Source organism: Vulpes lagopus, chromosome 8, assembly GCF_018345385.1.
Source record: "Vulpes lagopus strain Blue_001 chromosome 8, ASM1834538v1, whole genome shotgun sequence".
In the NCBI taxonomy this organism is placed as follows: Eukaryota; Metazoa; Chordata; class Mammalia; order Carnivora; family Canidae; genus Vulpes; species Vulpes lagopus.
The window spans coordinates 14,115,147-14,139,512 of record NC_054831.1 but is presented as its reverse complement, the minus strand read 5'-3'; the positions used below and the strand labels follow the sequence as shown (position 1 = coordinate 14,139,512).

The 24,366-nt window shown below is 46.2% G+C and overlaps 1 protein-coding gene across 3 annotated transcripts; it reads right to left on the bottom strand.

Moving 5' to 3' along the window:
* On the bottom strand, positions 1-24,366 carry LOC121497638 (zinc finger protein 596-like). 3 transcript variants are annotated; one of them, XM_041767403.1, is made up of 7 exons: positions 24,247-24,366; positions 12,237-12,325; positions 11,133-11,298; positions 10,377-10,503; positions 9,402-9,497; positions 8,772-8,866; positions 1-3,031 (listed from the first exon to the last, which is right to left on the bottom strand). In XM_041767403.1, the coding sequence occupies exons 3-7, from the start codon at positions 11,244-11,246 to the stop codon at positions 1,694-1,696; spliced, it is 1,770 nt and encodes a 589-aa protein (XP_041623337.1). In that variant the 5' UTR covers positions 11,247-11,298; positions 12,237-12,325; positions 24,247-24,366; the 3' UTR covers positions 1-1,693. The 3 variants fall into 3 exon arrangements, with proteins under 3 accessions (XP_041623337.1, XP_041623338.1, XP_041623336.1); XM_041767404.1 differs by lacking the exon at positions 24,247-24,366 and adding an exon at positions 22,689-22,868 and having other exon boundaries at positions 1-3,028; XM_041767402.1 differs by lacking the exon at positions 24,247-24,366 and adding an exon at positions 22,689-22,867.

The following is a 24,366-nucleotide window of genomic DNA, read 5'->3' as shown; positions in this document are numbered from 1 at the left end:
TGAGAGGCAGACAGATGCGCATTTATTTGGGATTAATGAATTACAGTTTGGGGAGCACAGACTCCAGCAATAACCAGAAGTGTCCCACCTAAAGAGTGAAAGCCATGGGTTTTTATGAGAAATAGGAGGGCAGCTATGTGGCTTGGTTAAGAGAGAAAGCAACTGTCCAATGGTCCTGACAGGTCCTAACATACGCTCAATCCTGGAGAATGTCTCATGTGCACCTGACAAAAAGGATGCATTCCGCTGCTGTTGGAGTCTTGAGGATCCATCTGTGAAGTCCATCTGATCTAATGTGTCACTGAAGTCTGTTTTCTTACAGATTTTCTGCCTAAATCATTTATCCATTGATGAAAAGGTGTATTAAAGTCTCCCCTCTAAAAAAATTAATAAAGTCCCCCTTCTGTCACTGTATTGCTGTTTCTCTCTTTAGCTGTTTATATATTTCATATTTATAGGTGTTCCTTTTTTATATATTTAAGATTTTGAGAAAAAGTGAGAGCAAGAGTGTGGGAGGGTCAGAGAGAGAGGGAGGAGGCTCCCCACTGAGCAGGAAGCCTAATACAGGGCTCGATCCCAGGACCCCAAGACCATGACCAAAGCCAAAGCCAGACGCTTAACTCACTAGGTCACCCAGGTGCTACTATATATTGGTGTTCCTATGTTGGATGCAAATATTTACAGATGTTATGTCCTGCTGTTGAACTGGCCCTCCTTATTGTCCTGTTATACCCTTCATCCCAATAATAGCATTTTAAAATGAAAATTTAAGCGAAAATCAGTCACAAACTATCCATGTATCAATATTTAATTCATCAAGCTCTACATACAGGGTTAACAATATGTTGTAATGACACATCATCCTGTGTTTACAGTTAATATTCAAAGTTATTTCTAGTTGAACCCAATCATAATTATTGCTGTATGGAAAATAGGACCTGACCAATGTAATGGATTTTCTAGCAACAACTTTGCTTCATATGCATTTCTAAGTACTAGTTAAAAAAAAAAAATTATTGTCACAAAATCCTGCATTTAGAATTCCCAGATGTCATAATCCCACATTTCTTACAGTTTTATAATAAGCCATTAGGCAAAACTATAATGTCTAAACTGTTGTTTATGTTGTTTATCCTTGATGTGTTTTTCCTAGTTGGGAATTTCTGATGCAAACTCTAACCTTTCATCTGATTTTAGCAATGGCATATATACAGTGAGAAAATTGCATGTTGACTAAAGAATTAAAAATCACTGAAGACTTCCATTCATTCTCTATTCTACAGTGTGAAACTTCACATGCCTACAAGTTTTTCTACTAATAAAGATTTTTTTCCATGCATATTACAATGAATAAGCTCTCCAGCATTAATTTTTGCTATTCTACTAGACTGACCTCCATCTGTAATTGTGTAATTTCCCATTTTAGGGAGGTTAGATTATTCATAGTGAATTTTCTTCTGCATCCTACATCCGGAGATCATCTAATGTCTCTTCCTCCTTTATTATAAATATAAGGTTCCTCCAAATGGAGTTCACTCATGTTCTGTAATGATAAATTAGAAATGAAAGCACTTCCATAATGAATATGGCCATAGAATTTCCCCCATTTAGGAGTTCTGGGATTGGTTTGAGCTGTGGCTGAAGGCTCTTCTGTGTTCATTTACTGCATTTAGAGTTGAGTTCTTTCATGTCTTCAAAGGCAAGAGCTTGTAACAAAGGCTTTTCCACATAGAGGACATTTATATGGGTTCTCTCCAGCATGAGTTCTCTCAAGTTCTCTAAGATTAGGGCTCTCAACAAAGGCTTTTCCACATAGAGGACATTTATATGGGTTCTCTCCAGTATGAGTTCTCTCATGTTCTCTAAGGTTAGAGCTTGTAACAAAGGCTTTCCCACATAGAGGACATTTATATGGTTTCTCTCCAGTGTGGGTTCTCTCATGTTTTCTAAGACAAGAGCTTGTAACAAAGCCTTTTCCACATAAAGGACATTTATATGGTTTCTCTCCAGTGTGAGTTCTCTCATGTTCTCGAAGACAAGAGCTTGTAACAAAGGCTTTTCCACATAGATGACATTTATATGGTTTCTCTCCAGTGTGAGTTCTCTCATGTTCTCGAAGATTAGAACTTGTAACAAAAGCTTTTTCACATAGAGGACATTTATATGGTTTCTCTCCAGTGTGGGTTCTCTCATGTTCTCTAAGATTGGAGCTTGTAACAAAGGCTTTTCCACATAGGAGGCATTTATATGGTTTCTCTCCAGTGTGGGTTCTCTCGTGTTTTTTAAGACAAGAGCTTGTAATAAAGGCTTTCCCACACAGATGACATTTATATGGTTTCTCTCCAGTGTGGGTTCTCTCATGTTGTCTAAAACAAGAGCTTTGAACAAAGGCTTTCCCACATAGATGACATTTATATGGTTTCTCTCCCGTATGGGTTCTCTCATGTTCTCTAAGATTGGAGCTTGTAACAAAGGCTTTTCCACATAGGAGACATTTATATGGTTTCTCTCCAGTGTGAGTTCTCTCGTGTTGTTTAAGATAAGAGCTTTGAACAAAGGCTTTTCCACACAGATGACATTCATAAGGCTTCTCTCCAGAATGAATATGCTTATGTCTAGTTAAAGATGAAAAATACCTGAAATGACTCCCACACTGATTACAGACAAATGGATTCTCCCCCGTGTGAGTTATTTTATGGGAACGAAGGTGGGAGTTTCGACTGAAGTGTTTTCCACATTCATCACATTTATAGGGTTTCTCTCCCGTGTGAATTCTCTGGTGTATGCAAAGCTTTCTTCTATTATGGAAATATTTCTCACATTCGTTACATTTATAAAGTTTGCCTTCCATATAAGGTTTCTGGTGTCTATATAGGTCATTTCTATGACTGAAAGGTTTTCCACATTCACTCCATTTATAGGGTCTTTGTCCAGTGTGAGTTAAAACATGCTGAGTCAATGTGTAGGGGTGAGTGAAAACTCCATCATACCCAATATGTGCAAAGGGGTCTTCTCCTGAGTGACATTTCTGCTGTTGGGAAAGAGATGACAGACTGTTACAGGACTTCTCGCAAACATTCATCCATTCAACACTCTACATATGAATTTCAAGCTGATCATTCAGTCATCATCTCTAATTAAAACCTTCACCAGGTTACATATATGCACATGGAATATTCACCTCCTGCATTTACAAACATTTTTGCCTTTGTGTATTTTATGGATGGAGGTTTCTGTGATGTGTTCTGCATAACCCACCAGCCCCACCTGCATGGATACAGGCAGGCTAAAGCGGGTTGTGAGACTTGTGCTACATGACTGACCTCGGGAGCCTGCTTAGTGGACATCAGCTGACTTCCCGGTTAAAACTGGCCCTGCTGGTCTGGACACCCAGGACTATAAATATGTCTTGCATTCCCTCCTGCTCCACGCTGGGCTGGCCCCCCAGAATGGAATCTGGGAAGGGAGGCAAGCACACATGATCCAGGTTCCTTGAAGATGTGAAGACATGACAACATGGAAATGCAGCTCATTCCATACTGCAGGAACACATGTTTAACCTCAGACCCAATCACTGGCCATAAATACGGCCCTGGTGGGGATGGTCAAGGGTAAAGTTTCACCCGAAAGGAGGACATTCCACCCAGGCCTCTCCAGCTCATAGATGCTCTGTGGACGGTAACTGGGAAACATGATATGTCATTCCTAGCACACTGGGGATGCTGTTTAACAGTCTACAGGAGAATAATACTAAAACCCTGTGCTCAGTGCAGGAGGAAAAACTACAGTTAGAAAAGAAAATATCTGATTTATAATCTCAGATGGCCATCCTTCAATGTCAGACTTATGTTCATCCTGACCAAGTTCACACCCACCAGTACATGGCACAAAAAGCAGCCACAGAGGTGGCCAAGTCTAAGTAAAAGAGGAGAGGGAAGATGGAACACTACACAAGTGCACGTAGCTACTGCTTCTGCTGGGCCTAAAGTGGGACACTGACACGTGGATGGCAACATCTAGGATGATGATGAGACCAGTATAGACTGGAGCAATGATGGCAAAGAAACTTGCCCCAGAGAGCCTCAGCCTCTCTGATGATGCCACCTACAGCATCACCAGGCAGAATATGAGTTTTTCTGAGAACTTTGAGAAAAGAATTCCTCATGAAGAAATGTCACAAATATAAGATATAGTGCTAAATGAAGTTTAAGAAAAAGGTGGAATACATTGGAATACATCTAAATACATTGCTATACTCTGTGGCAGTTTTTTTTTTTCTTAAGATTTTATTTATTTACTCATGAGAGACACAGAGAGAGAGAAGCAGAGACACAGGCAGAGGGGAGAAGCAGGCTCCATCAGGGAGCCTGATTCAGGACTCGATCCCAGATCCCAGGATCACGCTTGAGCCAAAGGCAGATTCTCAACTGCTGAGCCACCCAGGTGTCCCTCTTTGGCAATTTCAAAAGAGATTTTACCCAAAGCTCACAAAACATTATAGACCTTAAGATTGGTAGAAATAACAAAAATGATTCTGTATGTAGAAAAGTAGGGGATAGGGGATACCTGGGTGGCGCAGCGGTTTAGCACCTGCCTTTGGCCCAGGGCGTGATCCTGGAGACCTGGGATCGAATCCCATGTCGGGCTCCTGGTGCATGGAGCCTGTTTTTCCCTCTGCCTATGTCTCTGCCTCTCTCTCTCTGTGTGACTATCATAATAAATTTAAAAAAAGAAAAGAAAAAAGAAAAGTAGGGGATATATAAAATAGACATAAGGAATGGGAATGTATTTTTGTTGAAGGTAAAAGATGGTAATTTTGTCCTGGATGAGACTAGTTGCTTGGGGAGAAATGGCTTGGAACAAACTCTGAATGCTAAGTAAATTTGTAGATGGTTTGTGAAGGGAAATCCTTGGAAATGAATTTATGTGTGGTAGGACAGATTAAGATTGAAATGAATGGATTTTAAAAGTATAAAATTAAAATTCTGTGTTTCCCTCTGTTCAAAAAACAAAGTTTCTTGAATTATTGGTCTGCACTTTATAAACAGATGTCTTCTCTGTCTGCTCAGAAAAACCAGTTTCTATGTTTTGGCTTTATCAGGTCTTTAAATATCTGTAATCCAACTTAGACATGTGCTTTTAAAACTTTGTAGGGTTTTAAGAAACTTTCCAAGATTTCAATTGTAAATGAAGTCTTTTTAACCAAGGAGGCCTTTTATTTGGTATGTTAAGTTACTTGGAAAACATGGTCAAACAAAAAATAAGCCTCAGGTCATGCTGTCTGGGTAAATGCTCTAACTATTCTAAAGATCTTTTGTAATAAAGTTTTAGCAAAGGACGAATAAGCCCATGTTATCTCTGTTGCAATTTGTTGGCAAAAAGAGGACTTAAAATAATGGTTAATTTTCTGTTCCAAAGTTTTCATGGATAATTGTTAAGATAGCTTTCAAAGTCTCTGATAACCTGAAACTTCCAGGTTTTGCTTGGATGATAAACTGGGATTGAATTCGTTGGAAATCTAGGTCTTTTCCAAACAGGATAAAGTGCTAAAGTATTGATTACTGAACATAAAGGTTGCACTTTTAACTTCTTGTTGCAGAGAAACTAAGAATATTTGACTCTTTTTTAAAATATGCTTTGTGCTTAATTGACTCATAAATTTGCCATCCCAAGAATTCTGGTATGAGAGTCCACAATTTAGTTACTAGTTTTTACTGAAGACTCCTATGGGAAGTTATCTGGCAATGGACCCCAAATACTAAAATTACTGTTTTCAAAATAAATAAATAAATAAAATTACTGTTTTCCATGTAGATCCTCAGTGTGCTCACCTCCACAGAGCATATCTCCAACAAAGTAGCTGACCCAGTAGCCCAAATCACAGCAAATAGAACTGAACCTGTGACACACACCAGCCTGGCACAATGGACGCAGGAGAAAAGCAGACACTTGGGTAAAGCAGGCTATTTACAGGTGGGTCCAGGACTCTGGCATACTCATCACTCGGGATGCCATAAAAGAAACCATAGTAAAACATCCAACTTGTCAGATTTGGCCAAGCAAGAAATTTCGCAACGGTGGGATGGATGCCTGGGTGGCTCAGCAGTTGAGCATCTGCCTTTGGCTCAGGGCGTGACCCCAGGGTCCTGGGATCGAGTCCCACATCGGGCTTCCTGCATGGAGCCTGCTTCTCCCTCTGCCTATGTCTGCCTCTCTCTGTGTCTCATGAAATAAAATCTTTAAGAAGAAAAAAAATTTTTTCCACAACAGTAAAAAGGACAGATACAGAAAGGAAGACTCCCTGTCCAAATTTGGCAAATAGATCATATGGGGCCAGTACCCCCTTCCGAGGTTGTCAATACATTTGTATGGCAGTGAACACTTTCTCGGGTATTTAATAGCTTGCCCATTTGCCCCACATCCCCCAACAAAATACTATCAAAATCTTAGAGACTATTATATTATGATGTCCATATTCAGATCCAGAATGATATTAGCTCCCACTTGATAGGTAGTTTAAAAGCTTTTGCTGCCTCCTCTAATACTGAATGGACTTATCATATTCCCTATTGACCCCAGGTGGCTGAATTGATGAAACAGATAAATGGACTGCTTATATAACAATTTAAAAAATTAGAAGATGTCTCTTCATCAAAATGGAAGTTATTTAGCTGAGGCTAAAATGTTACACAAGAGACATATTGGTCAAAATGAAACTCCAGGGCAGCCTGGGTGGCTCAGCGGTTTAGCGCCACCTTCAGGGCATGATCCTGGAGACCCAGGATCAAGTCCCATGTCAGGCTCCCTGCATGGAGCCTGCTTCTCCCTCTGCCTGTGTCTCTGCCTCTCTCTTTCTCTCTGTCTCTCTCATGAATAAATAAATAAAATCTTTAAAAAAAAAAAATGAAACTCCATTAGGATAGATGAAGACCCTTAATTTCCAAGCAAGCAATATGCAAAACCCTTCCAGCACCATTAATATGCTAGAATATTCATTCAGGTGCTTGACGACCTTACAAAGCCAGATAACTACATCCCCTCTCCCACTAAGAGGAGATTAACTGTTAACTCCTTAACTGTTCAAGGAGGAGATGCTACAATAACAGTATTGTATTCCTTTAATAGGTTTCCCTCTGTGACTCCTGTATATAAATTTGGATCCCATGCTTTCCCATTGCCTGGACACGCTATCCCTTGGACCCTGAAGATTCAACCCGAGGCTTCTCTACTGAAGCAGGATAACCACTGATCCTGTCCTGTTGGACCAATTGTTCTTTACATGTAGTACCAATATGCTGATATCATGATGAACATGAGATTTATACTTCCAAAACATATCAGACATTTTCATAACCACAATGACCAAATTCGTCGAGGTAACTGTAATTTCACTATAGGATTAATGGCCATCACCTTGAATGATGACAGTGAACATACGTGTGTAAAACTGAGAAAACAAACTCCCATTGATGTCAGTTTTAAACAAGAATTTCTGCTTGCGGGCAGCCCAGGTGGCTCAGCAGTTTAGCGCCGCCTTCAGCCCAGGGCGTGATCCCGGAGACCCAGGATCGAGTCCCACGTCAGGCTCCCTGCATGGAGCCCGTTTCTCCCTCTGCCTGTGTCTCTGCCTCTCTCTCGGTGTCTCTCATGAGTAAATAAATAAAATCTTTAAAAAAAAAATGCTTAAAAAAAAAAAGGAATCTCTGCTTGTGTCAATGCCAATTTTCACTACCAACTGTGAATTAATCAGATCAATACTTCCCATAGTTTATTTGACTAGTTACCCCATTAGGGAGGAATCTAAAGGATGCTTTACTTATAACGAACTTCATCGTACTTATAATACGTTGTTGGATTTGCAGATGTGTAAAAAGTGCCTTGTGGGTACATTTGCATTACAACTCAAAGAACAAATGGATCATATCAACGGAGGTTTCTGTGATGTGTCCTGCATAACCCACCATCCCGACCTCCACAGACACAGGCAGGCTAAAGCATGTTATGTGTGAGACTCATGCTACATAAGTGACCTCGGGGACCCGCTTAGTGGCCATCAGCTGGCCACCTGGTCAGAACTGGTCCTTCTGGTCTGGACGCCCAGAATGGAATCCAGGAGGGGAGGCAATGGGCTTCTTGAAGATGTGAAGACATGACAACAGAAATGCAGCTCACTAAGCACTGTAGGAACACATGTTTAACCTCAGACCCCATCACTGGCCCATAAATATGGCCACAGTGGGGATGTTCAGGGGTAAAGTCTCACCTGAGGAGGAGGATGCTCCACCCAGGCCTCTCCATGGAGACTCCAGCCCAGGTGTGTGCAGGGGGCTGCCCCAGCTCATGGGATTGGATGCTGTAAGCACCCCATCTGACCGAACTCTATCCTATTCTCCTTTACTGCTCACTACTGCCCTTGTCTATGCACAGATTTCCCCTCTCTTCTTTCTGTTTCTATCAGATTTTTATAGTATCAAGGAAGTGTTTTTTCCCTTTGAAACAGGCTGCCATGAATCTTTTGTTTAGAACACCTTGGCAGCATCTTTATCAGAGAGCTAAGTATTTTAAAGATATCGTGAATGCAAATAAACCAAAGTTATACAGTTATTCTTTTAGCAGAGCCACTTGAAGTTCAAATCCAAGCTAATTTTGTCCCCAGATTTAAATTTGAAACCACATTCTATGACAATATGTAACTATTCTGAATTGTTAACTTATCTCACCCCCAAGCCTTTAACATATAGATAGGAGAGGAGTGTCCTTGTGAAACTTACTATTATTGTCTTGTAGTTAGATGCATCCTCCCTGCAGATGTCTTCCATAGATATTATTTCTTGCTTTTGATAGCTGTTTTCCAAGCCTGAAATAACTGAAGATAATAAATAAAACTAAGAAATATCTTAAGTAGATTAGGGGAATTAAAGTGTTGAAAAGCACACAAGACCCATATAAATGTGTTCCAAACACTGACCACTACATGACCAAATAATGTCAAATGAGGAATATACTGGTGAATAGACATACGTCTTAGAATAATATCAATTAGAGAAAAAAAATCAATGTTTAATTTAAAGAAAAAAAAATAATGATGGGCTATTGTAGAGAATATGAATATAAAGCATTAGAAAAAGAGAGACCAGAAATCATGACAAAGACCACAATGTGAAATTTTACTTCCATTAAGGATAGGATCATTGCTTCCCTGAAGTCAAATGTAAGTGCAGATACATGAAAAGAAACTGACATGGGACACATAATGACACAATCTGAGGAATGCAGTCCCACTGGCCACTCGGTTTTCTGAAGCTACCACTCACTCAGGGACCCGTGCACTGACATCCATGAGATCCCACTCACACATTCACGAGCCATCTTGCACTGAGCACCGAGTGTCCAAAGCTCACCTGGACCCCAGCCTTGGGCCAGTCCTCTCTCTTCCTTCCACAGCTCCCCTCCTTGCTCCCACTGGGCAATCATATCTGACTGGAAGAACTGACAGCCTGAATCAGTGGGAGAACAGTACGTGAGTTTGTACTTCTGCGCGGAGAACAGTGCATAGCATTCAACGGTACAAGCTACTGTGGACAAACACCAGGAGCACGTACAAGTGCTGCGGAAGCATCAGTCAGGTCACATCAGCAAAGACCTCTGGCGGCTCATACTCCCACCCAAGCCAGAAGGCAGCAGAAGGCTCGGAGTGTGCCTCCAGAAGGAAACGTTCTCATAAGGGGGTTAACAGTACTTTCAAAGGAATACAATAAACATAAGCTCCACGAGAATATTCTGTAGTTTTACATGGAAGGTGATACAAGATGTTAGATTTTCTCCTGTGCTCAAGCTTCACAATTCCCAGAGCGGAAAATATTTCAGATATTTATTTATTCATTCAAAAAATATTCATTGTATTCCCAAGATTGTTCTGGGTCTTGGATAAAGTACAGTAGAAAGATACACAATTGGGATCCCTGGGTGGCGCAGTGGTTTGGCGCCTGCCTTTGGCCCAGGGCGCGATCCTGGAGACCCGGGATCGAATCCCACATCAGGCTCCCGGTGCATGGAGCCTGCTTCTCCCTCCGCCTGTGTCTCTGCCTCTCTCTCTCTCTCTCTCTGTGACTATCATAAATAAATAAAAATTAAAAAAAAAAAAAAAGAAAAGAAAGATACACAATTATAGCCAATAAGCCTAAATTCATATTATTAACATACTTGATGAATTAAAAAAAAAAACCATACTGGATGAAAATGAAGAAAATGACATATTCCATCTAGTCAGAAGTACTACAGAAGAACAAGTTAGAGTAGAGAGCCGTTAGAATGTAGGGAAGCTGTCCTGGACACAGGGTTGATAAACTAAGAAACAGACACGGTGACAGACTCACCTACGGAGACCAGATGAGTGATATTCTCCAGCATTACATCAATGTACAGCTTTCTCTGGGACCTATCCATCAGGGTCCACTCTTCCTGGGTTAAGTCTACAGCTACATCTTTGAAGGTCACAGAGTCCTAAAATATCACAGATATTGTGTTTCAACAGGGCCATATTTAGTAATCCCTGGGGGAGAACTGTCACCATGATAGTCATTATGGCAAGGGGGGAGCTATGTATAGAAAGTTCAAACTCCATTTGTCGTTCAAAGTTCAATGCTGGTCTGCCCTGTGTCTTTCAGACACATTCAAAAAGAAATACACAGTAAGCACACAATTACTTCATTATACAGGAATCTCAATGCGAAAGAACCTGGCAATTTCCCAATAAACTGGGAATTTTGAATTCCTGGTTAGTGGTTAGTGATTATAACCTAGATTAAACAGTAGCAATGGGCACCTAGCTAGCTCAGTTGGAAGAACATGTGACTCCTGATCTCAGGGTCAGGAGTTTGAGCCCCACATTTGTAAAAGTTAATGGGGAAAAAAACAACTTAAAAAAATTTATCAATAGTGATTTTGAGATTTCCAACGAACTAATGTGCAGACACTTCTTTTACAGCAAACACTGAACACCTACTCGTGATAGGTCCGTTCATATAACAGGTAGAGAATCATGAAGCATTGCCCAGCACTCTCCAGGATGACAACAATGACACAGAACCTGCGGCCAGCAGGGTGAGGATCTGTCATTTTACAGAACTCACTTGTTCTTTAGAGTCTATGAAGGCAGACAGGTCCTGCAGGAGAGCGTGGGACTCCTGAGATGGCTCTTCTGAAGGACAGCCCCAGAGTGATCCCTCTGGCAGCGAGTTCTCCATTCTTAACACCAATTCTCGCGGTAGCAGTTCTCTGGATGTTAATCCTGTTTTTCTATTCAAAGGCAATAAAATCATCTTGATTAGTTCTGACCTCTCTTGGTCCTTCAAAAATCGTTTCAGGATTCTAAATTTTACCACAATTTCTACACACATTCTGCCAAACGCGCAGTTAATTTTTAAAAATTATGAACGCCTGGGTGGCTCAGCGGTTGAGCCTTCAGCTCAGGGCATGGTCCCACAGTCCCGGGATCGAGTCCCACATCGGGCTCCCTGACATGGAGCCTGCTTCCCCCTCTGCTTATGTCTCTGTCTGCCTCTCTCAGTGTCTCTCATGAATAAATAAATAAAATTTTTTTAAAAAATTACTCCCTGGGCACTGTTCTTGGGTTTCTAATTTTAAAAAAGTTTAATCACAAAGAGGGAACATAGGTAAGAGGGATAAGGTAGTAGAGAGGATTATAGTCATCTCCGTTAGTTTCCAATCTAATTCAAGTATGTATTATTAAAACTTTAGTAAGTATTGAGAGGAAATAATGATTTCTTCTATCTTCTCTTTCGCAGATGTTTCTCAAGTTCTCTGGGACACGGCACAGCTCCCCTGCAGGTACAGCTGTCCCCTCGTGGGCGGACCGTAAACCCCTGCCCCTGCTCATCTGTCACCCCACCACCACATGCCTATGTGTGACGAGGATGAATGAGTAAACCATTTCTCAACTAAGTCTATACAATGGAGAGAAAAACCTATGCAAATTTCTTTTCTGCAAGGACACTCTTAATAGAGAATGAGATATATTAGTGTCACTGTTGGAAGGGAGATGATTTCCTGATCAATCCCAGACTACACAGAAGTATCCCTGAGTCCTGAGAACTAAGTAGAGCCCAGATCCTAACACTGCCTGGATACACGGAGAAGTCTCAGGCCAAGAAAAACCTTCCCGCCCACTGGCAACAGAGGTATTATATCCACAGAAAGACCACATCTCTACTCACCTGCAGTTGCATTCTCAGGAATTCAGCCACCACCTCACCTCCTCTGGATCTCCCCACTCACGGACAGTCCAAGAAGTAAGGAAGAAAAGCTGGGCAAGGAGAGAGAAGCCAAGAGACTCCAGTCTTACCAGAGACCCTGACGACCACAAAACCCCGATGCACCTGCATGCAACCCCCCAACCCCCTTTCAGGAACACGCCATGGTCCTCAGACAAGTGGGAGAACTCTCACATCAGCGTGGATCTCAAGTGAGAAGGCTGTGACTACCAATGCTAGTAAATAAAATACGAACATTCCTTTCTATTTTCACACAAGGAAATGAAAATCATTCAATTTATAAGTTACCCAGAAAATTTTTTGTAGGGTTATTTAATTCCTTCCCTGAACTGCAAACCTAAAAGTCCTGCTTAGAAAATGTAGAATGCAGGGGACTTACAGGGAAATATATTTGTTCAATCTAACATTTAGTAAACTTATAACTGGAATACCATCCTACATTAATCATCAGCACAAACAACACCCCAGCATTTCATAAATCTGTATTTTAAAGTTCTGGTAAACTTTACTGGGGTGCCTGGGTGGCTCAGTCCGTGAAGTTTCTGATTTTGCCTCAGGTCATGATTTCCTGCATCCAGCCCTGCGTGGGGTTCAGCAGAGTCTGCTTCTCTCTTTTCCTCTTCCTCACCCACCTCCATCTGCGCTCTCTTTCAAAAAAATATAATCTTTAAAATAAATAAATAAGGATGCCTGTGTGGCTCAGCGGTTAAGCGTCTGCCTTTGGCTCAGGGCATGATCCTGGGGTCCTGGGATAAAATAGTCCCTTTATTAATTTCACTGCAGGTCACCCACTTGGAAGGCCATCTGTTTGCTAATGAAGCCCTGGCCCATCGGCACCCTCAGGAGGCAGACACGTTTGGGTTCTTCACAGACGGTCACTGTCATTTACTACAGGGGGACCCTGGACAAGTGATTTAGTCTCTTTAAAACAGTTTCTTGGGGGGCACCTGGTGGGTCAGTGGTTAAGCATCTGCCTTTGGCTCAGGCTGTGATCCAGCGGGGGTCCTAGGATCGAGTCCTGCATGGGGCTCCCCACGGGGAGCCTGCTTCTCCCTCTACCTATGTCTCTGCCTCTCTCTGTCTCTCATGAATAAATAAGTAAAACTTTTTAAAAAATAAAAAAAGGGCAGCCCTGGTGGCGCAGCGGTTTGGCGCCGCCTGCAGCCTGGGGTGTGATCCTGCAGACCCCGGATCGAGTTCCACATTGGGCTCCTTGCATGGAGCCTGCTTCTCCCTCTGCCTGTGTCTCTGCCTCTCTCTCTCTGTGTGTCTATGAATAAGTGGGTAAAATCTAAAAAAAAATAAAATAAAGTTTGGCAAACTTAAATTCTTACCAAATTTGCTAGTACTTAATTGTATAAAAATGGAAAAATGACATTATATCACAAACAAAAGTAGATTTAACTCCCCTCTTTATACCTAGAGTCCAGGAAATTAGTAAGACAAAATTAAAGTTTAAGAAATAGGACTCTCGGGATCCCTGGGTGGCGCAGCGGTTTGGCGCCTGCCTTTGGCCCAGGGCGCGATCCTGGAGAACCGGGATCGAATCCCACGTCAGGCTCCCGGTGCATGGAGCCTGCTTCTCCCTCCGCCTGTGTCTCTGCCTCTCTCTCTCTCTGTGACTATCATAAATAAATAAAAAATTAAAAAAAAAAAAAAAAAAAGAAATAGGACTCTCTGCTTGGAAATTTAAGCACATTCACTTACTTAATACTTAGACCCTGCTCATTTTGGTATATTTACTGTTATGGACTAAACCCCCTTGTCCCCTCCAGCCCCAAGCAAATCCATCTGTCAAAGCCCTAATTCTCGGGCTGATGGTAGGTGGAGATGAGGCCTTTGGGAGCTAATTTGGTTTAGATGAGGTCATGGAGCAGGGCTCCTATGAAGAAACTAGTGTCACTATCAGGGCAACAGAGCACAGCTCTCTCTCTGCCACACTGGCACTGAGGGCCAGGCTTCTGCAAGCCCAGAAATGGCCCATCCCCAAGTCTTCCATCTGCTCACACCTAGGTCTGGGGACTTTCCAGGATTCAGAACTGTGAAAATTTAATGTGTTGTCTAAGCCACCAAGTAAGTCTGTGGTATTTTGTTACAGAAGCTTAGGATAACTAAAACATTTACTTATTTAACAAATGGCATTAAATGCAGTTTCAGAAAGCTTCAGTAATATGATGAAATTACATGGCTAAAGAATGATACAGCTAGTGCTTGATTTTTGGTCTGCTTCCCAAGCTCCGATCTGTAAACATGGTCCTCTTCAGGGGTATAAACTACTCCTAGGTAGAACAGGAGTGCCCCTGTCACATCAAGACACACAGACCATCTAGCAGTACCTGCCTTCCCTCCTCTCAGCCTGAGTTCAGAGTCACTCCTCCCACGGCTGAGTCCACTTGCAGTCTTCCACCCCCAATGCCATCACTGTTACTGTCCATTCCAATCCCCATTTACTCCTTTTCCCATGTATCTAGGACAAGAAAATGCAGTTGTGTCCCAACTGTCCTAATGCCTGGTTATATGGCTTATACTCAAAGATATCTGAGGTCAGGGGTGCCTGGGTGGCTACATCGGTGAAGTGTCTGCCTCTGTTTCAGGTCATGACCCTGGGGTCCTGGAATCAAGCCCCACATCAGACTCCTTGCTCAGCAGGGAGCCTGCTTCTCTCTCTGCCCCACCTCTGCACTCATGTTGTCTTTCTCTCTCAAATAAATAAATAAATAAAATCTTAAAAAAAAAAATCAGGTAACAAAGATCCTATTTTGTTAGTTTTGCCTTATCTCCCTAATACATCCATTTCTTCCACCCATTTAATGATCAATACCCTGTAACAGACAGCAGTCAGTTCTCAAAATCCAAAATTCGACTAAGTAGTCCTTTTTCTTTCACACCAGTAACTAATTCTCTGACAGCAACTGGGTGTCCTAGGGTTGCATCCAACTCTGATAGTGTCTTCCTGGAGTCAGCATCAGATCCCACAAGCTTTCCTCTATTTCAGAGGCCAGCCACAAAGGTTTAATGCCCCAGCTACTCACACTTCTGCTGAGCACACTCCAAGTCCAGGGCTTCCCATAACCCCTCACATTAGGTTTGGTAATTTTCTAGAATGGCTCACAGAATTTAGGAAAAGCTTTCCTTAGGTTTACTAGTTCAGTATAAAGGACAAAAATGGGGACGGACGCCTGGGTGGCTCAGTAGTTAAGCATCTGCCTTTGCGTCAGAGTGTGATCCTGGGGACATAGGACAGAGCCCGGCATCGGGCTTCCTGCGTTGAGCCTGCTTCTCCCTCTGCCTACGTCTCTGCCTCTTTCTCTCTCTCTGTGTCTCTCATGAATAATAAATAAAATCTTAAAAAAAAAAAAAAAAAGGACAAAAATGAACAGTCAGATGAAGAGATACGTGGGGTAAGGTCCAGTAGGGTCCCTTTGGAGGTGGGGTGCATGACCCTCTAAAACTGGTTGTTGAAGAGTTTACAGAGCTCTACCTGCAGCAACCTCTCCCATCCCCAGTGGGGCTGGGTGGGACTGATTTCACTTACAAACACAAATTGATTCCAACACTCTCCAGCTCTAATTTCTTCCATGCTTTCTCAGTGACCTTGAAGTAGGACCTTGAGACCTGACACAATCTTCAGGCCCTGAAATCCTCTAGATGCTGCCCTAGCTTGTCCATGTGGCTTACCTGACTGTGCTCTGCTCCTAGCTCCTGGGCCACAGAAGGTTTTGCTTGCCTCAGCAATTTACACAAGTTGTTACCAGGGGGGGAAAAAAAATCTCCAAACTTATTCATACCTTCATGGGTATGTATTCTTTTTTGGGGGGCGGGGGATTTTATTTATATATTCATGAGAGACACACAGAGAGAGAGGGAGAAGCAGGCTCCATACAGGGAGCCTGATGTGGGACTCCATCCCAGGGCTCCAGGATCACACCCTGGGCTTAAGGGAGGTACTCAACCGCTGAGCCACCCAAGCATCCCTCCATGAGTATATATTAAGACTTTGCTCAAATATATTTTCAAAAAATTAACTAAAATATCTGTATTTTACACAAGAGTTCTCCTAAAGAATAGAATGGATATCCTTTAGGATTATATACACAGGTTTTTCTTTTTAATTTCTTTAAATTGTATCTGCTAAATTAGCCTTTAAACAACACAGAGCTTGACAATTTACCCTTTTTTTCCTCTAGCATAACTATGTCTGTGTCTGGCACAAGCCTTGTTCAGAGTCTCCCACAACACACACGCCTCTCTGACGAAGAGAGGTCACTGTTGCCTCAAGAACACTGCAGAGTGAGCAGGCTGGCCAAGACAGGAGGATATGAGAGAACCATGGAAACTGAGTAGTCCTCCATTACCTTAAATGCTTGTTACAAAAGCAATACTCACAGTTGAATTATTATAGGCTTGCTTTTATATTCGATATAAATACACTGAAAAAAAAAAAAAAGACAAACTTCTTTCTGGAATCAACTGCTTCTGCCTATAATGAAAACATTGCCTGATCATTTTCTTCAGAAGTAATTTGTTCTTGTATTTATTGAGATAGGTCCTGAGACTTATAAACATTTTTGTATTATTAAAAGATAGTTGAAACATTCTATTTATGGGAAAAATAACACTAACAGTATAATTTACACTTGGAACGTGTAGTATTTTGATGCATGTCAAGTATTAGTCATTAGGATTTCAATCAATCTGACCTGAAAACATCTGTGCTGGATGGGCTTTCTCTTTGCCCAGGGCTAATGGAAGAAGAGAAGAGTCTGCATAGAAGTTTCATCTGCCTGGAGATGAGCAGGAGGGCATACTGAGGGCAATGTCCTGGGCCTGGAAGGACAGAGAACTCCTTCCCCTCCAGGTCCTAACTACAGGCACACCTCAACTTAGTGCACTTTGCACACAGTATTTTTACGTAGGTGTGTGGCAGTGCCATGTTGACAGCTGCCATTTTCCAATACCATTAACTCACTTTGTCATCTATGTGTCACATGCTGGTAATTCTCACAAGATTTCAAATGTTTTTATTATTATTACATTTGTTATCATGATCCTTGATGTTACTACTGCCATTGTTTTGGGGTGCCATGAGCTGTGCCCATATAAGATGGCTAACTTGACCAATAAATGTGTTCTGACCACTCCAGTACCTGCTGCTCTCCCATCTCTCACCCTCTCCTTGGGCCTCTATTCCAGGAGACACAACAATATTGACATCAGTCTAATTAATAACCCTACACTGGCCTCTTAAGTGTTCAAGTGAAGAGTCCTATGTGTCTCACTTTAAAGCAAAAGCTAGAAATGATTAAATTTAGTGGAGAAGGGCAGCCCCAGTGGCGCAGTAGTTTAGCGCCGCCTGCAGCCCAGGGTGTGATCCTGCAGACCAGGGATCCAGTCCCACATTGGGCTCCCTGCATGGAGCCTGCTTCTCCCTCTGTCTGCGTCTCTGCCTCTCTCTCTCTCTGAATAAATAAATAAAATCTTTTTAGAAAAATAGTGGAGAAGATCTATCAAAAGGCAGGCTAAAAGCTAGGCCTCTTGTGCCAAACAGCTGGCCAGGCTATGAATTCAAAGGAAGAGTTTTTAAAGGAAATTAGAAGCGCTAGTCCAGTGAACAGATGGATGCTAAGAAAGGGAAACAGATTTATCGTTGATATGGAGAAAGTCTGAAGAGTCTGGATGGAACACAACATTCCCCAAGTCAAAACCTCACCCAGAGCAAAGCCCCATCTGAATTCAGTTCTGTGAAGGCTGACAGAGGTGAGGAGGCTATAGAAGAAAAGTCTGAAGCCAGCAGAGGGTGACTGGTGAGGACTGAGGAAAGAAGCCACCTCCATCACATGAAAGCACAAGGTAGGGCAGCCCTGGTGTCACAGTGGTTTAGCACTGCCTTCAGCCCAGGGCCTGAACCTGAAGACTCAGGATCGAGTCCCATGTCAGGCTCCCTGCCTGGAGCCTGCTTCTCCCTCTGCCTATGTCTCTGCCTCACTCTCTGTCTTTCATGAATAAATAAATAAAATCTTAAAAAAAAAAAAAATGAAAGCACAAGGTGAAGCAGCAGATGCTGATGGAGAAGCTGCAGCAGGTCCTCCAGTAGATCTAGCTCAGAAAATTCAGGAAGGTAGCTACACTCAACTAACAGATCATTAGTGTAGACCAAACAAAGAAGATGCCATCTAGGACTTTCAGATACATCAATGCCTACCTTCAAAGCTTCAAAGGACAGGCTGACTCTCCTGTTAGGAGCTAATGCAGCTGGTGACTCTTAAGTGGAAGCCAATGCCCACCTACCATTCTGAAAATCCTAGGGCCCTTCAGAAGAATGCTAAATCTACTCTGCCTGCGCCCTATATATATAAATGGAACAATACAGCCTGTGTGACAGTACATCTGCCTACGACATGGTTTACTGAATATTTTAAGCTCAGTGTTGAGACCTTTTGTTCAAAAGAAGATTCATTTCAAAATATTACTACTCCTTGACAATGTGCCTGGTCACCCAAGAGCTCTGATGGAGATGGGACAATGAGATGAATGTTGTTTTCATGCCTGCTAATATGGCATCCACTCTGTAGAATGGCAGGGGCAATAGGCCACAGACATACGGATTCAAGACTCAGAACTTGGGAGGCCTGGGTGGCTCAGCAGTTGAGCATCTGCCTCTGGCTCAGGGTGTGATCCTGGAGTTCTGGGATCGAGTCCAGCATCGGGCTCCCTGCATGGAGCCTGCTTCTCCCTCTGTTTGTGTCTCTGCCTCCCTCTTTGTGTCTCTCATGAATAAATAAATAGAATCTTTAAAAAAAAAAAAAAAAAAAGACCCAGAACTTGGGTAATTATTACAGGAATAAATGCTTACAAGGATCTCTATAGGAAAAAAAAAAATCCAAAGACAGAAGCGCCCCCCCCCCCTTAAATTGTAGGCACAGGGCAGCCTGGGTGGCTCAGCGGTTTAGCGCTGCTTTCAGCGCAGCGCAGGATCCTGGAGACCCGGGATCGAGTCCCACATCCGGCTCCCTTCATGGAGCCTGCTTCTCCCTCTGCCTGTGTCTCTGCCTCTCTCTCAATCTGTCTCTCATGAATAAATAAGTAAAATCTTTAAAAATATAGATTTAAAAAATAAATTGTAGGCACAATTGTAAATACAAAGAGCTGAATATTTGTTTTTAGGGAAGAAAAAGTGTTTTAAAAACGTGTTCCGAGGGATGGCTGGGTGGCTCAGCGGTTGAGAGTCCGCCTTTGGCTCAGAGCGTGATCCTAGAGTCCTAGGATCCTAGACCCTAAAAATTAACCACATCCCACCTGGGGCTCCCTACAGGGAGCCTGCTTCTCTGTCTGCCTATGTCTCTATCTGTTTGTCTCTTATGAATGGATAAATAAAAATCTTTAAATAAAAAATAAATAATAAAAATTTCTTTAAAAAGTGTTCAGAGAATGCAGGGCTGATAAAGCGACATTTTTGTAGATTGAAAAGTGCTGCTGGCAGTTATTCATGAAGAGGCCTTGGGAGACCAGTGCAAATGCCCTGGGGTGAGGCAAGCCTGTCAGGAATTAGCAGGTGGTCTGTGTACTGCAGCAGTGAGAGTCCCAGTTAACATCCCTCTAGTGACAATTAACCACCAGGTTTTAATATTTATTAAATCTCATTTTTGTTCATTGTTCAGCTCTGGCAAACAAGTATTAAAATCCGTTTGTGTATTTTTTTGGCAAACAAAAGACCATAGGGAAGTTTCTTTGTGAAAGGAAAATGGATGGAAGTGTTAAGATAAAACTGCTGAGGGATCCCTGGGTGGCGCAGCGGTTTGGCGCCTGCCTTTGGCCCAGGGCGCGATCCTGGAGACCCGGGATCGAATCCCACGTCAGGCTCCCGGTGCATGGAGCCTGCTTCTCCTTCTGCCTGTGTCTCTGCCTCTCTCTCTATCTCTCTGTGACTATCATAAATAAATAAAAATTAAAAAAAAAAAAAAAGATAAAACTGCTGAGACTGGGCTCCTTATATTTACCCCTCTCAGTTATTAAAGGAAAAAAATTAAAGATATTTAAATTGAGTGTGAGACAGTTGGCTTCCTACTGCTGGTTCCTTCTGTCCTTAAAGTTAGCAGTCCAGGGAAACTAGGTGTTTATCTGATAGAACATGAGCAGCGTTCATTTCAGAAAACAGTAAGAGAGTAACAAGTCCCTACACTGTCCCCTGTTGACACCCAGGAGAAAGCCCATGCATAAGGCAAAATTCCCATGATTATATGAAGTAATTTATAACCTCAAAGAGTAATTTCTACATAACAAACACTGCTTATGTAGGGATGGATTTTCTCTTGAAAAAAGGATCCGAGGAAACAGACTCAGAGACATGGTACACAGAGTGTGGTTTACTCAGACACCCACCTCATGGGCTCAGTTTGTCACAGGGAGATAGGCACCCAATACAGACCACCCAAGAGGTCTCACTCCATGTGATGGAGACTCCCCTGTACATATTCTTTTTTTTTTTTAAGTTTTTTTTAAAGATTGTATTTATTTATTCACGAGAGACACAGAGAGAGAGCAAGAGAGGCAGAGACACAGGCAGAGGGAGAAGCAGGCTCCATGCAAGGAGCCCGATGTGGGACTCGATCCCGGGACTCCAGGATCATGCCCCAGGCCGAAGGCAGGTGCTAAACCCGCTGAGCCACTCAGGGATCCCGCCCCTGTCCATATTCTATATAAAACTCAAAGTGGAGGGGCAGCCTGGGTGGCTCAGAAGTTTAGGACCACCTTTGGCCCAGGCGGTGATCCTGGGGAATCCGAGTCCCACGACGGGCTCCCTGCATGGAGCCTGCTTCTCCCTCTGCCTATGTCTCTGCCTCTCTCTCTCTCTCTCTCTGTGTGTGTGTGTGTGTGTGTGACTACCATAAATAAAAATTTAAAAAAGAAAATCAAAGCCTTATTAAAAAAAAAAAACTCAAAGTGGAGTAAGTGGCTGGATGGGTTACACAGACTTCTATCACGTCACTGCTGTGTAAGCAGAGACAGGATGAAGAAAAAGTAAAACGGAGACTGCAAACGTCAGGACCACCTGACCCCCAACGGCTCCTCCCGGGGAGTCCCGGTCCCTGCAGGTCTGAGAGCAAGGAAGATCCGGAGACTGGGAGGCGCACCCGCTCCCTTCTGCACAGGCACTCGAGTGGTGGCCGTTCCACTGCCTAACAAGTATCTTCCAAACTCTCCATTGATCTCAGTCCAAACATCAACGTTAAATTAACTTAGAAATTTTGAGGGCAGCCCGGGTGGCTCAGCGGTTTGGCGCCTGCCTTTGGGCGGGGCGTGATCCTAGAGACCCGCGATCGAGTCCCGCGTCGGGCTCCCGGTGCATGGAGCCTGCTTCTCCCTCTGCCTGTGTCTCTCGTGAATAAATAAATAAAATCTTAAATAAAAATGACTTAAAAATTCTGAGAAAGCCAGAAGGGTATATCCTTGGCATCAACAGTTGCAGTTCTGGTATTGACAGATTCCAACCGGCATAAACGTCACACTTTCCAAAGGAAACAGAAAAGAAAATATGAACTTTCGTCTTCATGCAGAAAAACTTTATTAAGGGCATAGACGAAGCTCCTAAAATTTGAACACCCAATCTGGTTATTGTTTCTCACGCTCAGGGTGCGGACAAGGTCCCAGCCAGGCCCCCACGCGGGCGGGACCCCGGCCCCGCAGCCCGAGCAGGCTCCCGCTCCCCTGCCCCTGCCCCTGCCCCTGCCCCTTCCCCGCCCCGCGCCCCCGGGCCCCGCAGGTCCCTCTCCCAACCACCCCCACCCCGCTCCGGGACCGCAGCTCCGCCAATGAGGCGCCGGCACACTTCAAACGCCCGTTTCCTCCAATGGACTGGAAGTTCACAGAACCCTTCCCAACTTAGCCCTTTTCTCCTTAAAAAACACGCCTGTCCTTTGTTCCCCTCCTCGCCCGTCCGTCCCGGGCCACACTGGTCTCCGTCCACGCAGCCCGGGCACCTCACCCGCTGCACTGCTCTTACTTTTAAGGTCAACAATGGGAAACAATAAACACCCGTATCGCATGTCCCCGGAGACTGAAAAATTAATTTTTCATTAACTAAAACCGAAACCCACACATTCCCCAAACAGGATCCGCTCTGCAAGCCTCCTCGCCCTAACTCGACAAGAAACACCGAGAAACAAAACAAAACCACTGGCTGGAACACCGCACACTTCCCGGACGGCCCCGGCCGCGGCCGCGCCACGCGCCAACTTGCAACCACCCGAGACTTCGCGACCCGACCCGCCCGGTGCGGTGCCCAAGCCCCGGCCGACCCCGGCCGACCCCGGCCGACCCCGCCGGCCCGACGCGGCCGGATCCCCGGCGGGTGGACCGCGGCGCGCGCGCGGGAGGCCGCGGGGCTCCACGTCTCACCTGCAACTGCCCGGCGCAGCCCCCCGCTGGCAGGCGGCAGCTGCCGGCTCCCCTGGACGCCCAGTCCCGGCGGACCGACGCGAGCCGCCAGCCTGCCGACGCGGGACGCACCGAGGGGCCGACCCGGAAAGTCTGCGGCCGCCTCTTCCTGCCTCCGTCCGCACTCTGCCCACGCCCCGCCCCGCGCCGGCCGCGCCCCGGCCCCGGCCCCGCCCCTCGGCCGACGTCCCGGCCCGGCGGCGGCGCACGCACTCGGCCCGGCCCGGCCCGGCCCCGCCCCGCCCCGCGCCGGCCGCGCCCCGGCCCCGCCCTGCCCCTCCGCCGACGTCCCGGCGCGGCTGCGCGCGCACTCGGCCCGGCCCCGCCCCTCCGCCGACGTCCCGGCCCGGCTCAGGCTCGCCCTCCCCAGGCCCCGCCCCCCGCCGACCGCGCCCCAGACCCGCCCCCCCTCCCCCCTGCTGACATCCCAGTCCCCGCTCCGAGGTCGCCTCCCCGGGCCCCGCCCCTCCGCCGACATCCCGTCAGGACTCCGAGTTCCCCTCCTCACGCCCCGCCCCTCTGCTGACGGCCTATCCCCGGCTTCTGCTCACTCTCCCCCCGCCCCCGACCGCGCCCCACGCTGGCTGCACTGGCCCCGCCCCGGCCTGACCGCGCCCGCGCACTGGCCCAACTCCACCCCACGCCGAGCGCGCTCCCGCTCTGGCCCCGCCCCGCCCCGGCTGCGCCGCGCTCTGGCTCCGCCCCAAGGCGGCCGCACCGCCCCTCCGGCCCCGCCCTCCGCCCAACGCTGAAAGAGCCGGCGCACTGGCCCCGCCCCACGCCGACCGCGCCGCGCTCTGGCCCCGCCCCACGCCGACCGCGCCGCACACTGGCCCCGCCCCACGCCGACCGCGCCGCACACTGGCCCCGCCCCACGCCGACCGCGCCGCGCTCTGGCCCCGCCCCACGCCGCGCCCTGGCCCCGCCCCACGCCGACCGCGCCGCGCTCTGGCCCCGCCCCACGCCCACCGCGGCGGCTCCGGCGCGGCCCCCCTCCGCGGCCCCGGCTGCTGCAGGCCCCGCCCCCGGCGGCTCCGCCCCCACGCGTAATTTCCTGGCGCCAGAACTTCTGTTGGCGCGAAGGTCCCCCTGCGGTGGCGGGTGGGCGTTGGTGTCTGTGGTTCCAGGCCGCCCTCCGCAGCCCGGTCCCCGCCCGTCCCGCCCGCGTGGGGCTCCGCGTCGCCCTTACACGCCCGAGGCCGCGCGCTGGGCCCGAACCAGCGTCCGTCCGCTCGGAGCGGCTCCGGGCCTGCACGCTCGGCGCCTGCGTTCCGCCTTCCCCGTGTCCTCATTCGGGACGGGGGTCCTGGCCCCGCACGCACAGCCCCCCCGGCGCCCCCTCCCCGGCGCCCCCCCGCCCCCCCGGGGCTCTGCCGGCCCGGGCCGTCGCCGGCTCCCCGGCTGCCCCGTCCCGGCCTCCCGCGCCCCCGCAGCGGCTCCCGGGCCTCCCCGCCGCCGCCCCCGCGGGTCCCGGACACGTCGTGCTCCCCTGTCCGCGCCCCGGCGCCCGCGGCCGTACCTGCGATGGCGGGGAGGCTCCGCGGTCTCTGGGCAGCTCTGCAGGCAGCCGGCATCTGCGCTCGTCTGCGAGCGGAGTGGGCGGGGAGAGGGGAGCGGAGCCCGGGAGGGAGTGAGAGGA

What these genes read in the sequence shown, in the direction of transcription:
- LOC121497638 (XM_041767403.1), bottom strand. Translation starts at nt 11,246, where the DNA reads ATGGAGAACTCGCTGCCAGAGGGATCACTCTGGGGCTGTCCTTCAGAA. An exon ending in CACTCATCTGGTCTCCGTAG is followed by an intron (nt 9,498 to 10,376) that starts GTGAGTCTGTCA and finishes CCACTGATTCAG; the next exon opens with GCTGTCAGTTCTTCCAGTCA. An exon ending in CTAACTACAAGACAATAATA is followed by an intron (nt 3,032 to 8,771) that starts GTAAGTTTCACA and finishes CTTTCCCAACAG; the next exon opens with CAGAAATGTCACTCAGGAGA.